The 18,355-nt window shown below is 32.1% G+C and overlaps 1 protein-coding gene across 11 annotated transcripts in view; it reads right to left on the minus strand.

Moving 5' to 3' along the window:
- The window catches only part of LOC128223923 (CCN family member 1-like), a 301,846-nt gene that overhangs the window by 40,133 nt on the left and 243,358 nt on the right, over positions 1-18,355 (minus strand). The window contains exon 1 of one of the 11 annotated variants that reach the window (XM_052933399.1): positions 12,321-12,653. The exons of 8 other annotated variants lie outside the window; for them this stretch is intronic. In XM_052933399.1, coding sequence (XP_052789359.1) covers positions 12,321-12,398 — 78 coding nt within the window. In that variant the 5' untranslated portion in view covers positions 12,399-12,653. Of the gene's footprint in view, positions 1-2,535; positions 2,858-3,858; positions 3,902-12,320; positions 12,654-18,355 lie in introns of those variants that run through there. 2 more of the 11 variants (XM_052933405.1, XM_052933401.1) reach the window with 2 other exon arrangements.

Below are 18,355 nucleotides of genomic sequence, written 5' to 3' on the forward strand. Positions count from 1 at the left end.
TATTTCCTTACCTCAAATAAAGTTATCCATTCTTAAAATGGATAGGTCAAGAAAAGGGTTTCCACGTTATTGTCTGTGATTTAATGAAATAATTTTAAAGTTTGTCATATTTGGATAACAAAGTTTAGAATCAAAACCCACTCTTTAAGGAAGTATTTTTCATTTACTTGATCAGTTTAACCTTTACAGAAAAAAATGTATTCAATACCAATATGCCATTTTGCAGAATGGAAACAACACCTTAGCATATCCACTGCCCAGTGTGTGACGTCGACGAAGATACTTTTACAAAAACCACAAAACGAATTTCAATATAAAGAAATCCATTTCAATTCAGCGATTTACATAATTGCGGTGTAATATGTCGTTTCACAATGTTTAACACCTTGCATGTCAGCTCTAGTTTTGAAAGACTAACCATTAATGATATGAATAAGTATCATGCACGACTTCATGTATTTTTCTATTGATAAAGTTAGATTAAACTTAACATTCAGGGACAAAACTTTAGTCTATTGATTGTCATTTGTTAAATTGTTAAAATTTAATTAAGGGATCTTTATTCCTTTTACCAGAAGTTGTCAGTGTATTAAATAATATCCAGTTTGTTTTCTGAATATTTTTCCAATAACGAACATTATATTGGACTCTTTCCATGCGCTGGTGTGTTACGCCCCAACCCCTCTATAATTTATTGTCAAAAGCCAGTTCCTCACTATCTTGCTTCTATGTAGATATGGCATTTTACTCCTCATAACATATAATTAAGAGCTACATGTGCAACATTTGATCGCCCTCCATGCACTGGTAGAAATATGATTCGCCACGTCTCTCCGTCTAATAGAATGATCAAGGAATCAACACACAGACTTGTCTTAATATACGAATTTCAATTATATATAGGGCATTGCATTATGCATAACTGATATGAGAACTATACGTGAGCAATACAAGACATCCATGAGCTGCTAGACCCGCCATTCACGAACAAAATGATAAAAAAAATCAAGCCCATTATATTTATTCATTGTATGAAGGTCATTGTACAACGCAAATTATTTATTTGGCGAAAACGGGGGCGATATTGCACCTAAATGCACTGGAAGAAATTCAAAATGCATAGACATTGTCAATCAGAACTATCAAGAAATCAAAGTTCGTTCAGCTCCTTTTGAATGTATTTCAACATCATAAAACGTATTTGAGAATAATACGTGATCTCTCCACTCGCCAGAGTGTCCACAAGTCTCCATAAGTCTCTCTTTTATACAATGATCAAGCAATAAAAGCTTATCCTGTTCTATCTAATTTGATTATGCATTACTTATATGAGGAGACTGCTTGTTAGTATTCGGCAAACGCGCATTGGGAGAGAATACACGATGGCTTTATCATGCCACTTTTTATACGAAATGTCTAATCTACCAGTTCCTTGAATTTAAGTTTTTCTTACCACATAACGTTTCATTGAATAAAGATGAAAAACAAAGTGATCCTAAAAAGTTCATTATGTTGAGTGAACTATTTTTAAATGTGTAATGTTGTATATATGGCAGTTTCCAATCATTAACAAAAGCATTCATGCATATGCTTTGACTAAAGTCTAAATGATAGTAGTTGAATACATGTTTTCCTTAACATCTTGCTGTAGCAAATCTTCATAAGTATATCGCTGATGTTCTAAAAGTCAATAGACGTTCATGGAGGTCACAGGAAAAAAGGCATTCACATGTTTACGTATACTCTAGTTTTCTTTCCAATCCTAATCAAAACCGTTATTGAATATGCAGTCACCGGAGAGTCAATATTAAGAAGAAACAATTCAGATAGTAGAATAATAGAATGTTCCCTTCATTATTCTTTCTAATATCTTCATTTTAATTTAGAACGTCTTTGATGTTCTAAAGGTCAAAGTATATTTCTATAGATCATAAGGAAAACTAGGCATTTCTTATATATAATTATTCTATAGTTGCTATACGTATATCATCGAAATAAAAAACAACAACAAATATATAAGATAATACTGCATGATAGCTGTTTGTTTCATATGCTATACTGCATGCTAGAAGTTTGTTTTATATTATATCCAGCATGTAAAAGGTTAGTATCATATTAAGTTCTGCATAGTAGAAGATTGTTTTATCTTGTTTTCTGCTTTAAAAAAGTTTGTTTTATTTTCCGGTATGCGGTATCGTTGGTTTTAATTTTACCTCAGAATTCTTGAAAACAGATTACCTTTCCACCAGAGAGGGCCAGGGGGCACTGACAATATTTACAAACAGACCCAGATTAAATTCCATTATCAAGCTTCCGAAGGCTCAATCTTTCATACTGTATGTGTATAGTTCCAACAAACACTATTCAATCTTCCAATAATAAAATGCAAACAACAGACTCCACCAGGCCTGCCGACTTATTCATTTAGATAACTTTAAAAAAAACATAAACACGAATATTTACATAAGTTAGGATATTGACAAAATACAAACTTTCTTGGAAATGAAAAAAAATAAAAAAAATAAATGAACATACCCACTCTCCGAAGTGTGCCACCGAAGATGTGATTGTTATAAAACACAGACAAGCAACCGTTAATAGTAAGTATTCCATTTTAATTTAAACGTTCAAATAATTGCTCATAGATTATGTCATTTGTAGTTTTAAACACCTAACGGTCACTTTTTATCTAATAATTATTCCATTTGAATTAAGCGCTACACATAATTGCATTTTAATAGCGATAATTCAAATAGTGCACACCTAATAGTTTTCAGTTTTGAAAGATTATCCATTAATTGATAATACTAGGTGTATACTTTATTAGTTTTTTTTGCACAACTTTAACTTTTCCGTCGATTTTTTTACAATTTCCTCCAATTTTTATACGGAACATTAACTTTATTTCAGACAGCAGTGGTTGTCTGTTAAACTATATCCTGTTTCAAATGATTTAACCACTGAATGATTGGGATTGAAGGCGAGAAGACTTGTGTAATATCTCCATGCTCTTTTGTTCAGAGTCCTATGATTGACTGATCAAGGAAGGGTTTAAAATTCGCCTTGTAATGTAAGTTGAATACCAACCACTACAGGGGCCAAATTACAGAAGCATATGAAGTTAAAATTTTACTCTTTCCTTAAAGTTTACAATTTACTTAGCTTATATTTCATTCGAAGTAAGTGTTATGCTAATTGTATATTCTACAATTAAAATATGGAAACCTAAGTTTTAAAAATGGAAAGTTAAGTTTTAAAAATGGAAACTTCGTTTTAAAGAACTAGTTTTATAAGAAATATAACAATTCCAAATTTTACACTTCAATTAAAATATGTTGAAAATTTCTGTAAAACATATTGTATAATTTACCTTAAAATATAATTAATTAATAAGAAATCAATGTTGAATGCGTTTGCCTTTCGATAAGGAACTACAAGGACAAGCCCAAATAGCCAAAGTATTTAACAAAAATGCTACATAGAGGCTCATGGTCAAGGCCATACAGTCATAATATGATGCAAGACACGCAATTTCACAAACCACCACATACTGAATCTCCTATTAAGATACGAGATAGAATAAATAAGAATTGCAAGAAAATATATTTCTGCTCATATTCCCTACTTTAAATTATTAACCCTTCAAATGCATAAAAGAACAAAACAGGGATGGAAATGCAGCAAAAACATATACACAAGAAAATATCCACTGTCCAACATGCGACGATGCAATTGTCATAATACACGTTGATAATACGTATTCCATTTCAATCCATTCGATCGCGTATTAATTGTCGCATACCTTTAAACCTATTTTTTTTCGAGTATGTATTTCATTTCAATGATACGCTCACATACCATCTCTTTGGTTATTACATCGTTTGTAATTTAAACACCTAAACGTCTTTAATTGCTAGAAACGATTTCAATTCATTTAATCCTTTCACATGTTTGCATTCTGATTACGAGATTTACAATGTTTAACACAGCGCGTAAAGCTGTAGAAAGACTATTCAACAATGATAGGTGTGTAATTGATACACCGTATGCACAATTTAAAGTCTCCCCTCTATTATTTCAATTTCTCCAAATTTTAATACGGAACATTCACTTGATTTCACATAACAGTGGTTGTCCGGTAGTTAAATTGTATGCTTCGTAATATTTTCTCAGAATGCATATGACTGTGTAATATTGAACTTCAACTCTCTTGTATTCAAAGTCATTTGGTATTTTAATCAAGAAAGCATTCAGACTTTGCCTTGTCCATTGCAATTTTAGTGGTGTATCACTACATGGCTCCTCTAATATTCATTTAAAAAATAAAAGTTATTGTGATCCTACTTAAAAAACAATAGTAACTACGGGGCAAGCCAAGTATCTAATAAAAACCATGACTGGAGACACAGGTAAGGGTCAGAACCGCTCAAACGAGAGACACACACACTGACACAATGGCACACACATACTAAACAATATTTTTAATTAAGACAAAAGACAGAAATCAACATTTGTAAGTTTTGCAAGGAAAAAGAGTTCTGTTCCTATTCCCAACTGAATAAGTTATCCTTTCAATTCATTAACGGACAAAAGTGGGAGTGAAAAAAGCAAAAAATAAGATAAAATGAACATACCCACTGTCCAAAGTGTGACGCCGACGATGCGATTGTTATGACACACAGAAAAATAAACGTTGGAAGTAAGTATTCCATGTCAATTGATACGTTCACATATAAATTGATTTCTTAATTTCAATTTTTAGTTATTTTCTATATGTATCCAATTACAATTAATTCGTTCACGCACGTGCTATTAAATGATTTCGTTCTTAATTTAAACAACTTAATATTAAATATTGTTTTTTCTCGTAAGGATTCCATTTGAATTAGGCGTTCACATGTTTGCATTTTGATTACGATTTTATTATGTTAAACACCTTGAAAGCGCGTTAAACTTAAGAAAATATCCAATATGATCCTGTATAAATGATAAGTAGTTTGTACTATTTAATTTCCTCCATTTGGAATGTGCACGTTAAAAATGAAATGCGTTTAATCGTAAAAAATATGTTAAATAAAGAACACTATTAGAAATGATACTGAATGTTATATTAACATAAATTGAAAATAAAACATGTCATTCCCACTGCCATATTTACATAGCCAAATCCGTTCATCTTTATTTACGACTAGAGTTCAGTTTGAAGAAGATAATGTATGAACTCTCGAATAGCAAATATAAAGTCAATTGAAAGCGAAAAGGTGTAGCATTGTGAAAATATTACAAAAATGTCATATTACAATGTATTTATTAAATTAAAAACAAATTAATATCCCCCACGGGATGCTATACAGTAGAATTTATAATTTAACAGTTATTCCCATTCTATACGATGTCAACGGGATGTAAAATTGTGTATTCACAAACTTCTTTTAACTTGCTTTTATTGAATCAAAAGACAATAATTAATTGGTATCAGAATCTATTTCAGACATTTCGCTTCTTTAAATATCATATTTATGTAGAAATTTAAATGCAGCCTTTTCACACTATATATAAATTAAAAAACAACAACAACCTTAATGCACTTTCGTTCAGTATAATATTTTAACGACATGTTTCCTCGTATGCCTTGACACCAAAACATAAATTCCTATTTCATAAAAATACGAAGCAAGTATATACCAAATATCTAATTGTTTGCCTATTCCACGAACGTTAAAAAATAATGGCACAGACAGTGCACACTTTTGTTCTTTTTAAGCTAGCGAACTGTATACGAATACATCTGTATTAAAGCTATGAATTAAATAAAGTAATGGAACATTTACTTATCAAATATGCCATAAAAGCAATATTAAATGAATATATATTTATAACATGTGTGTACAAAATTACTCCCGCTAGGAATGGTATATCAACTAAAAGAGCGCTCACCTACATTTATGATATTACAAAATTGGACCACATTGTTTTTTTTATTCTATTTTTAGACCTTAGTGTACTATTCTATTTTAGATCATAGAGTAGTTTGCTATTTTGTAATTTTCAATTTTAAGACTACAGTGTTATTTTCTATCTTTACAATTTAGTGTATTTTTTCAATGTTCAGACTACTGTGTATTATTTTAAGTTTGAGTGTAATTCTTTTTTGAGCATTGTATATTATTTTGTTTACTTCTTTCAGGAATATTGTATAATTTGAATATGACTTTATATTCCTTGAAAAAAAGTGATCTTTATCGCCAGTGCTGTTGCACACTTCCCTTTGTTGTCAAAAACAGTTTGGATGTAGACAAGTGTAATATATTCATGCTTTAAATCTAAGGATCCTTTTCCTAGAAATTAATACTACAAAGGCACAATTTTTCTGTTCCAAACATAAAAAAGTGATTTTTCCCAGTCAGGAACATAATATTAAGTCAATGTACGCCTAGAAATCTAGTCAAGTACAAATACAAGCTTCTCTAAAGTGAATCATTTGAAAGACAAACATTAGAACTGTAAACATGCTATCAATAATATAAATTTATAAACCAGATGTCAAAGGAACCAGAATAGACAACAGTGCCCCGGGCCAAACGATGAAAGAAGCCGTCGAGTTTAACGGACAACACAGTATGGCCATAAACACAATCAAGAACAATAACGGCACATGAAGTCTATTTCTGTACACGCACATGTTATATAATGTTTATTCGGAAATACCATCATCGACGTCTTTTGGAAATATTCCACATATGAAAGTTATTAATGCTAACAATATAATGATGTTAGTGCTACTGGAAAATTTCATATAGCAGTAATAGGAATCGCTATTGTGCTAGCTTTTATAGCGATGCTATAGAATTTGATTACTACACGAGGATTTAGCATTTGGCCTGGTATCAACTACGAAATTTAAGACAAATGTAGAGCGGTAATGTAAATAGAAAGTTACATACTAACATATCTTTAAACAAGGGCGCTGCAAGAGGTAGCACAATACGTACGTACGGGAACCATTGTTTAGTAAGCATTTATAGAGTTTTAGGCGATATCTACGATACCGGTGCAGAATAAAATACACTAAGAGATGCATTACCGGAATTATCTAGAAATTAAAACTCTTCTTTCAATGTAAATGGTATTTATCCTAGCAAATATTCAGTTGTACATGGAATACAGGAGGTCTCGGACAATAGCTTCGTCTTCTGAATGTTTTCGAGTAAACTACGGCAAAAGACACGGCAACATAAATAATATAAAATGTGTGGATTATTCGACCTCCTTGTTCTTAAAGAGGCGTGTTACGCCTCGCAACTCTCTCTCCCTTTTTCTCTCTCTCTCTCTCCCTCTCCCTCTCCCCCCCCCCCTCTCTCTCTCTCTCTCTCTTTCAATTTTCATGAAATGTTGGAAACAAATTTACGAAATGCGTTCATCGACCAAATAAACAACAAACAAAACAGAAACAACCTTCAACGTGGAAATATTTCAAATTTAGTTATCCAAATTTAGTTCAATCAAGTAAAATCAAATACACCCGTAGGAATACAATGGAACGTTTAACCATTAGATAATCTCAAAGTTAAATAAGATCGATATGAACAATCTTAAATTCTGCACATAAATCGAATTGTTTGGTGCAATATATTGAATATAATGTTTTATCATTTATAAAACAGCATACTTCATCCTAAAAACAGTTTAATGCAGACACACGGAGAAAGTATAACGTATTCACTGATTTGACAGATATCTTGGGACGGTGATTACGAACTTGAACTTGTTGTTTGTGCTGTTGTTCCATGTTTCTTGATTGTGTTTTTTTATGTTCTATGTCGTTGGCGTTTACCCTGTGCCATTAAACGGGGTTTATGTGTAAATGTTTGGCTACTGGAATTGTTTCTGTAGTGGCTCATATAAATATTGAGATTGTTCCTAATCATAGCCCCTCGCGGCATTTTGGGTACAAAATTACTCCTTTGGCGAATATCCCATCAACCGATGGGGGTAAAACTCCCCCTTTGGATTCAAAATTCTGTTTAAATCACACTTGGGGATGTGACGGGGTCAAGCCATAATGCAGCCATTATAGGGCGCGGGCAGACCTTTATAAACTCAACAACAACAACAATCATAGCCCGTGTACTAAGCATACTTAATGCTTTTATCCATATTATGCCGACGGACGGAGGGTTTTACCATAGGGTGTTGACCAGAAAGTTATTATGGAATGTTCTTGCATTCGATCAATACAAAAAGATGTACACTGGATATGTTATAATTACAAAAATGATTAAATAAAAGATCAAAGGCACATATAAAGACACTTATAAGAACTTCTGAACTTTCTAATGATGGTTTTTTTATTATATTTTCTTTGATACTATAAAGTTCAAAAGTTTGGTGAACTCTACTTAAATGTGGAATTTCTTATACACGTTTTATGTTTTTTTCTGGTCCTTAACCCTACCATTAATGCAATTGCGCAGAAGAAATCATTATGATAGTTGTTGTTGAATGCATCGTCTCGTTCACGTCTTTTTATATAAAATATAGATTATAATTTCTCTGCTAGTTTATGAAAACCACAGAAGACAAAAACAACTAGAAAATGGTGTCTGATTTATACATTTTCTTCTACATACTACAGTTATCTTTCCAATCCTAATAAAAAAACATTATTACATTTGCAGTCGCATGAGAGTCAATACTTTGAAGAAACCTAACAGATAAAAATGGAATACAATTTCCTAGATCATGTCTTTATGCAACCTACATTAGAACTTACCTGATGTTCTAAAGGTCAACATATATTAATGCTTATAAATTACTATTTTATTGCTATAACCAACGAAATAAGATACACTAGAACGAATACTGCTGCATAAAAAAGGTTCGTTGTATATTCTGGTATTCGGTATCATTTGTTTCAATTTGCCTTCGATATTTTAGAAAATAAATCATCATTTCACAAGCGAGGGCCAGGGGACAATAACAGTGTTACTGCCGCCAATGCACATTTGCAAAAAAACACACGAGAAAAACACTCTGTTATCATGCTTTGGTCGTATGCTGCGCTTCCGAAGGCTCCTTCTTTCATAATGAAAATGTATACTTCAACAATACATTTTTTGCATCTTTCAATTGTACTATGAAAACTTCAAGCCAAGTAGAACACATCAAAATGTGTAGTTAAATGTGTAGTTAAGAAAAAAAGGAAAGGGCGCAAAAGATACTAAACGAGAGAAACAAACGTGCTAACACAACACACCTGCCACACAAAATAGCTATATCACTAAATCGTTGGATTTCCACTAAGGGGCGGCCAGTTAAACACGATGTTGCCCAACATTGATCAATAATTGCTAGTTTTAAATCCAATATATAAACCTCGACGATATACAACCACCGAGATGAAACCCTGTCATCAGCGTTTGGTTGTTTGATTTTGGTACGACGGTTTCATCTTTAACGAGTACACAACACAAATATTCAATTTTGAATGTGACACTGTCAAGCATACAAAGCAAATTGTGAATATAATTGCATATTAATGTTAGGTGATCATCTTTGGTTCATATAACATGCATAAATATCCAATTATTCTCAAATATTCAGGTTCCGTAGTAGGAATGCTTTTATTCTGTGCTAATACTATTGTTATAAAATATGATGATATTTTAAAACTAGTTTCAAGCTTTCACCTATTTAGTGACCTCAAAAGCCAGTTGTGAACAAAACAGCATATTTATGATACTAGATGCTCATTGTAAGGCCCTAAGAGCATAATTATAAATTATAGAAATTGTGTTAACAACTGGCTTATGAGGTCACTTATAAAAGGCATGAACATCGTAGTATGCATAAATACATGGATCCCCTATTGTAAACCATCTTTTAATCTGGGCTAATACTACTGTTATGCAACATGATAATACTCTGAAACTCTGAAATCGTATGATACCAAGTTAACACCTTTAGGATTAAATAGCATACAAAATGCATGTATACCCATGTATGCATCCAACACGGATACTCTCATGTAAATTGTCAGTAGGTGTAATTTTATTGAGGGTAATACTATTGATAAATATGATAATACTCGAGTATGCATTTAACACGTTCACCTGTTTAGCGACCTCATCTAAAATAATGACAAATTTTGTAGTAGCATTGCAAATAAAGACATTTTGAGTAGCAGGGGATAAATATTAAAGATAACATGGGGAGATATAATCCTTAATATAATATTTCTATTATTAGTATTATTATAATTATTATTAACGTATTAGACAAGAACATTGGGAAACCCTTGCAACCCATTTCTAATCGTATTGTGATGTTTTTTGCAGAGAAAACATTAACATTTGAATAAAGGGCGAACATTCACCATAATCTAATGCAATATGAAATACATGTAAAAGATAATAAACAAAATCAAATATTGTTTTCTTAAGAGATTTGATTTTAAATTTGTTAATTCTTGGAAGGATATTTTTTTATCATAGTTTACATATCTTCTTATTTATATAAATCTTTGAATGAAATTTTAAACAAAGTCAAGTGTTTGTTTATGATACTTTCACACCTCACAATTAAGGAATTGATAGACATCTTTACTTGAGAATCCTATCCAAAACTGGGTATGGGCAGGACTGCAATGAGTACCAATTATTTAAGGAACCGGCCATATCAGAGCAAGTCCCTTATGAAGCTCTAAACTTTGCTTTGGCGCGTCGTAGGCGGACGCCCTTAACAAGTTCTTTCATTGCGTCACCGACACAAAAGGGATTATGAGCGGATTTTACTCGACTTTTTATCAATTAAGACGCGAAGTGGAAATCGATTTATTAAGTAAGAGATGCAAGGCTCTCCTTTTTAGTTAAATTTATTTGGCGTTTACCCAGTGCCATTAAACGGGGGTTATGTTTAAACGTTTGGCTACTGAGCTTGTTTCTGTAGTTTTTCACAAAAGTATTGTGTATTCTAAAGAAATGTTGGACATTTTCAAAATATAAAATTCCTCACATAAAGATGAATATACCCACTGTCCAACATGTGACGCCGACAATGCGATTGTCATAACACATCCCAAAGCATACAGTGATTGTGTGAACTTCATTTTAACTTAAACATTTAAAAAATTGATCTTTGATTATGTCGTTAATAAATTTAAACACCTGTCACTTTTAGTCTTTTTTCTAGTAAGTATCTATTTCAATTAAGCGCATCACATATTTGCATTTTAAATACGATATTAATGATATTAAACACCTTCTAATAACGTTTAAGTTCTGAAAGTCTATCCAATAATGACAGGTGTATTTGTCAAATATGCACAACTTTAACTGTCTTCTTACAAGTTTTTATGCCATTTTCTTCCAATTGAATGTACAAAACATTAACTTTATTCAATACAGCAGTAGATATCTGTTAAACTATATCCTGTTTCATATAATTTAATCACTGAACGTTTGGTATTTCATATGGTGAGAATACTTGGTGAAATATTGGACCTCCACGCTCTCGTATTCAGAGTCCTTTGATAGACTGATCAAGAAGGATTCAGAAATCGCGTTGTTAGGTTTTGTTTTTTCAATTAAGCGCTTCATATGTTTGCATTTTGATTACAAAGATCATAGCTTTAAACACATTTTGAGAGCGTTCAGGTTTTGAAAGATATCTAATAATAATAGGTGTATAGGTAATATCTGATATGCACAACATAAATTTCCTCCTCTATTTTTTATTTTTTCAATAAAATATACAGAACATTAACTTTATTTTGAACATTTGACGACATCTATACTGTATGTGGTTTCGTTATATTTTTCTCTGAGCATATAATTATGACTATGAATACGGCAAGAATACCTACCGAGTGTGTAATATGGGACCTCTAAGCTCTTGTGTTCAGAGTTCTAATACATTGAACAAAGAAGGATTCAGAAATCGCCTGGTAACGTTAGGTCTTGTATAATTTTCCTTTAAATAGGAACTATTACTAAGAACCAATGTTGATTGCTTTTGACTCCTGTTTGGCGTCAGTAAGTTATACAATGAAATATACATGTACAAGTCCACAAAACAATACTTTCACGAACACCTTGCCTAGAGGCTCAATGTTAAGACAAAACCGACGAAAACACGAGAGAGACACACGATCTTACAAAACAACACATACATATTAAACATTCTATTCGATCAAGATAAGAGCTAAAAAAGTGAAATAAGTAAGACTTTTTATTTATTTTCCCTCCTGAAAATAGATTACCATTCCATCGCATTAACGAACAAAACTGGAATTGAAGCCAAAAACATAAAAATGAACATACCCACTGTCCAACGTGTGATGCCGACGATGCGGTTGTTATAACACACAAAAATACAAACGTTGATAGTAAGTATTCCATATTAATTCATTCGTTCACATATAAATCATTTTCATAATTTTAAATTTTAGTTATATTGCTGTATGTATTCCACTGTAATCCATATGTTCACAAACTTGATATTTGATTATCTCGTTATTAATTTTAAACGCCTAAATGTAACACAAATCTAGTAAGTATTCAATTTCAATTAAGCGCTTCACATGTTCGCATTTCATTGCAGTATGTCTAACGTTAAAGACCTTGTAAGCGCGTTTAACTTTAGAAAGACTATCTAATAATGGTAGGTGTATACGAGATATAGTAGTATGCACAACTTAAATTTCTTCCTCTATGATTTCAATTTCTTCCAATATAATAATAGAGAACATTAACTTTATTTTGTACAGCAGTGGTTGTCTGTTAAACGGTACGCTGTTTCGTTATACTTTTCTCTGAACGTATTTAACTTGACACGGCGAGTAGATGTGTGTAATATTGAGCTTTGGCTTAAAGAGTCCTTTGATAGATTGGTTTGAAGGAATAAGAACTCCCCTTGTTGATTTATCAATTATTTATTTCAGATAGTAGAACATTAATCATGAGCATTGGAACTGATAATAGTAAAAGAAAATGATATATGGTGAATAAAATATAGTAAAGAACAAAGCTAAAAATATGTATTAATTCAACAGAATTGAAAAGAAACCTTTTTAATTGCTTTATCTGAGTGTGTCTTCTTGTAATGATAGTTGGCTATAAATATAGGACCTGTGTTTTTTCTTCAAAAATATAACATAATTAATAAAATCAACGTGGTTTGCGTTTGTCTCTCATTTAGTGTCTTTTAGGGCGTTAAACAAAGTCAGAGTCTTCTACTAGGCTTTTTCCTTTACTTTTATTTGTACATGTGTTTAGAATTCATTGAAAATACAGGGTCAAGCCAACTAGATTAAATATGTCAACGTATACTCCAATGCAATAGTGTCGTGTTTATTACGTCCTTTCATTAACCAAATAATGGTAAATAAGGTTTATTAATGATAGGTGTTCACCTATCGTGCCTTTAACTTGCATATAAATGCATACTCGTCAGTGTAGGGTTTGTAAGAGGATTATTGGATATTATTTCAGGTATTGTATTATTTTACTTCAAACAGATGCAATTGATATGAATCAACGTTGATTGCGTGTATCTTCCGTTGAGTGTCTTTAAGGGAGTAAAACAAGGTCGTGGTCAGCTGCTTGGCCGATATTCATAAAACATCTTAAAGCTGCCCTCTCACAGATTGAACGTTTTGACAACTTATTTATTTTTTGTCATGGGACAAACCAATTTTTGCGAAAATCCATGGAAACCAGTTACATAAGACTGCTGACAAAAAATCAGTTCGCTGATTTTTATATTTAAGTTCAAAAAATGAGGCTTTACGCATTTTTCTTAAACCGTTAGTAACGGTTTAAGCCATAAATCATTAATTTTCGAACGGAAATATAAAAATCTATGATCTGATTTCTTGTCAGAAATCTTATATCATAGGTTTGCGGGTGTTTACGCCAAAAATTGCTCGCTCCAAGACAAAAAATACAAACAGTTGTTAAAATGGCCAATCTGTGAGAGTGCAGCTTAAAGTCATTAACAAACTTAAGTCATTTTCCTATCTAAAGTATCCCTATTATCATATGATATAATACGTAATTAATATCTGATATACTTAATGATCAATAATTTTATCACAAGTACATAATTTAACGTTAAAACACAAACTTTTCAACCTTTTATTGGAATTTGACTTATATATAAAATAGAAATTTGACTTAAGTTAAGAAATAACCTTAGCAGTTTCATACATACCGCCTCTGTGCTTTTTCGTGATTCTTTTTTGTATTAGACATTAATGGGAAATAGACATATTTAGGCGTTCTTCCAATCAGATATCTTAGTCTTTAATCTTACGCTGATTTAGTATGCTTGGGTACTGTCAAAATCTATGCAATACATATTCTTACGACATTTTTATTGAAACTCTTGTTTTGCCAAAAAAACAGGATTTCTTCTTATTTCAGGTAAGATTAACACTCATTGGCTTATGGACTGCAAATCCCTTTTGCATCTCTTTAGATCTCAAAACAACTAATTTCTTTCGATTGTAATTTTCGATCGGTGGTAAAAAACACAGTCGGTCGTATAGACGATTATATAATATACCTTATTATATGGTTATGGAAATGGTGATTTGATATATTTATCAATGGTAGGTGTTCACCTCAAGTGCATTAAATTGCATACAATGCAGTGCCGTCAATGTCAGATTTCTGTGAGAAATATTTTATTCTTAAAACATGATACTAGTCTAATATTTATTTAATATTTTCGCCTTTAGACCGCATGCTGTAACCAGGTATATCCACTGTGTGTTTTTAATTATATATCTTGTTTTTCCGTCGAATGTTATTTACAATGTTTGACTTTTGTTTTTTCTTACCGTGCTTCATATGTCAAATAACACTTAAAAACATTCAAAAACAAACAAAACCCGCTGATTTAATGAAATGAATACAAATAGATACAAAAGTCTTCTAAATAGACAAATTAGCATGACCCAAACATTCCATATACCACAGAAAATTTATTTCTCGGTTATTTTGTATTGACTTCTTCCATTTTTCATTTTGCTATATAAAGGCATTGTCAAAATATGTTTGCTTAAAGCTGCACTCTCACAGATTGAACGTTTTGACAACTTTTTTATTTTTTGTCTTCGAACGAGCCTATTTTTGCGAAAATCCATGGAAACCAGTTATGTAAGAAGGCTGATAAAAATAAGATCGCACATTTATACATTTAAGTTCAAATTTTAATGTTTTATATTTTTTTCTTAAACCGTTAGTAACGGTTTAACCCATAAAACATTAATTTTCGAACGGAAATATGCAAATCTGTGATTTGATCTTTTGTCAGCAATCTTTAATCATTGGTTTGCACATATTTACGCAAAAATTAAAAAAAAAGTTGTAAAATTTGTATATCTGTGAGAGTGCAGCTTTAAAGTAAAGTGAAATTATTAGTGAAATTAAACATTGTCCGATTCAACCGACATTTAAAAAGAACTTACTTGGCGTTTAAAACTAGGATGATAATGTTAGAGATGCCCATTCAATCGTTAACCAAACATTGTACAAACGATTGTTTGGATAGAAACATGTCAAGGGATGAAAGCAAAACGGTTCTATCTTCTTCTTTATCAAATGTCACTTAGAACATTTTCGCATTCACCCCTCTATGTACGAGTATAAACAAGGCCAAACGAACACTTAATTCGAAAGACGAAAAACATTGCACAACTATCAACATATCATCATATGTTGGGGTTAACCGCCTATCTATAGGGGAGTACAAAACTGTTCTTAATTCACCATAAGTGTAAATCCACAAAAAAAGGTCAAATATCAAATATCAAGGGATTAAAGCGATAGGTTCTATCCGTTTCTGTATTTAATCCCAATTAGATTCTTTTCGCTCCCACCCTGGATATATCAATATCTAGTCAAATAGATACAAGCATAGGTTTCTATATATAACTTGAAGTGATAATTCATCTCAAAGTTTACATAAATTGTAAGGAAACGCTTATTATTGTCATTGTGCCATTACCTTTGAAAATTAATATAACACCCAGTATTTATTTATTTGTCTTACAAATATTTCAATATTTACCAATTCAATGTAAACAAAGGTTGTTTAAATAACCTGCTACGTACGCGAATCATCAATAAGTTTATATTTAGGCAAACAATAGAAACACGTCTGTCATATTTACATTGGTATGTCTAAACCTTACAAGTTTTGTTATAAACAAACATACCAGCTTTTTATTTGGAATGTTATTAGTACATGTATGTGACCCAAATCCACACCTTTCGATTATTCCTTTTAATGAAAAGGAGGTAGACGCCTTAATTCTTAACACACTATCAATAGTACGACCCACTACCTTCACCTCAATGGCCACCGAGGAATATTCCTCATAGATTGATACATGTTCTATATTCAAGATTAAATGTATAAATTTATTACTTAGCTATGGATGTAAAGTCAGAATAGTTAGTTTTTGCCTTGTTTTCAACAATGCTTAAGACACTTCTTTGGCCAAGGAAAGTGACGGTCGTATGATCATCACAGAGATAATATAATCTAACACTACGTGAACGAATTAAAAACAAGAGGCACATCAGTGCCTGTGCTCCACTGGCCAAAAGGTTCAAGCAAAGACCACCTAACGAACATTTTCGTCAAGTTTCATAGAAATACAATCATCAATTTTTGAGGAGAAGTTATTTAATTTTTTTTTTTACTTTAATAGCTCTGGCTGCCATGTTGTGCAGTGGACCGAAATGATTTGGGCAATTTGAGTAAAGGAGCACCAAACAAACATTTCTGTCAAGTTTTATCGAAAAAAGGTCATCGGTTTCGACGACAAGTCGTATAAAGATTTTTTTATTTTTTAGCTCTGGCAGCCATGGTGTGCAGTGGACTGGAACCATTTAACAAATTTTGGTTAATGACCACCCAAGGAACATTTCTGTCAAGTTTCATCAAAATCTGATCATCGGTTAACATTTAATCTGAATAGATTATGAAGCAAATATCTAACCTGAACAAGAACTGACGAGATAGAATCGACTTGGTGTTTCACTTACACTTTTCGGCCATTTAAGTTACTAAAATAGCTGTTTCATAAACTTTCAGAATGTCACTTAAACGAAAATTAATGTTCAGTCTATATATACTTTCCTATGTATAAATGTAAGGTTTTTAAATTGATCTTTTTGTGAGAACTTTATGCTTATATGTTTACTCATAAATTATTATTGTTTAAAAATTATTTAAAGATGCTATACGTGAAAAATTAAGACATTTTTTTTTTTTCTATTAAAGGGAGGTAATTCAGTAGTAAAATGTAATCAAAGCTATTAAAGCATGGCATTTCTTTTCTAACCATGTTGATATTATTACAGTCTATTCAAGCAAGATGCCTTTTGTTTTTACATAGTACCCATAGGTTCTGAAAAACAAGGAGCACTATTCCCAACAGAAGGATGTCACTCCCTATCACTGCATGAGCATCATAATAAAGAAATGTTAACTCAAACTGCAAGCTGCTCAATTGAAATAGGTATTTACCTCAAGCATACAGTTTTATAATGTGGCAAAATAGTCGGACTACTAGATTGTCATTCGGACTAGTAAAATATGCCATTATGCTAGTCCAACTGGCTAGTAGGTTAAAATGTTTTTCGTGAAGACTGCGGACGAGAAGTCCTTAAAGGTTTTTCTATTTTTAACTCTCGCAGCCATGTTGTGCAGCGGACCGGAACCATTTGGGCAATTTTGGTTAAAGGGCATCCCGATGAACATTTATGTAAAGTTTCATCAAAATCTGATAATCGGTTTCTGAGAAGATGTAGTTTAACGTTTTTTTCTATTCTTAGCTCTGGTGCCCATGTCGTGCAGCAGACCAGAACTGTTTGGGCTATTTTGGTTAAGGACTACCCAAGTAACATTTCTGTCAAGTTTCATTGCAATACGATCATCGGTTTCTGAGGAGAAGTCGTTTAAAGGTTTTTCTATTTTTACCTCTGGGGGCCATCTTGTGCAGTGGACCGAAACTATTGAAGCAAATGTGATAAAGGACCATCCAAGGAACATTTCTGTTAAGTTTCATCAAAATCTGATCATCGGTTTCTGAGAAGATGTTCTTTAAAGGTTTTTCTATTTTTTTGCCCTGGCAGCCATGTTGTGCAGCGGACCGGAACCATTTGAGCAATTTTGGTTAAGGACCACCCAAGGAACAATTCTGTCAAGTTTCATCAAAATCTGCCTATCCGTTTCAGAGGAGATGTCGTTTAAAGATTTTGCTATTTTTAGCTGTGGCGGCCATATTGTGCAATGGACCAAAACCATTTGAGCAATTTTAATAAAGGACCACCCAAGGAAC

The sequence above is a fragment of the Mya arenaria genome, chromosome 17 (genome assembly GCF_026914265.1).
Source record: "Mya arenaria isolate MELC-2E11 chromosome 17, ASM2691426v1".
NCBI classification, from domain to species: Eukaryota; Metazoa; Mollusca; class Bivalvia; order Myida; family Myidae; genus Mya; species Mya arenaria.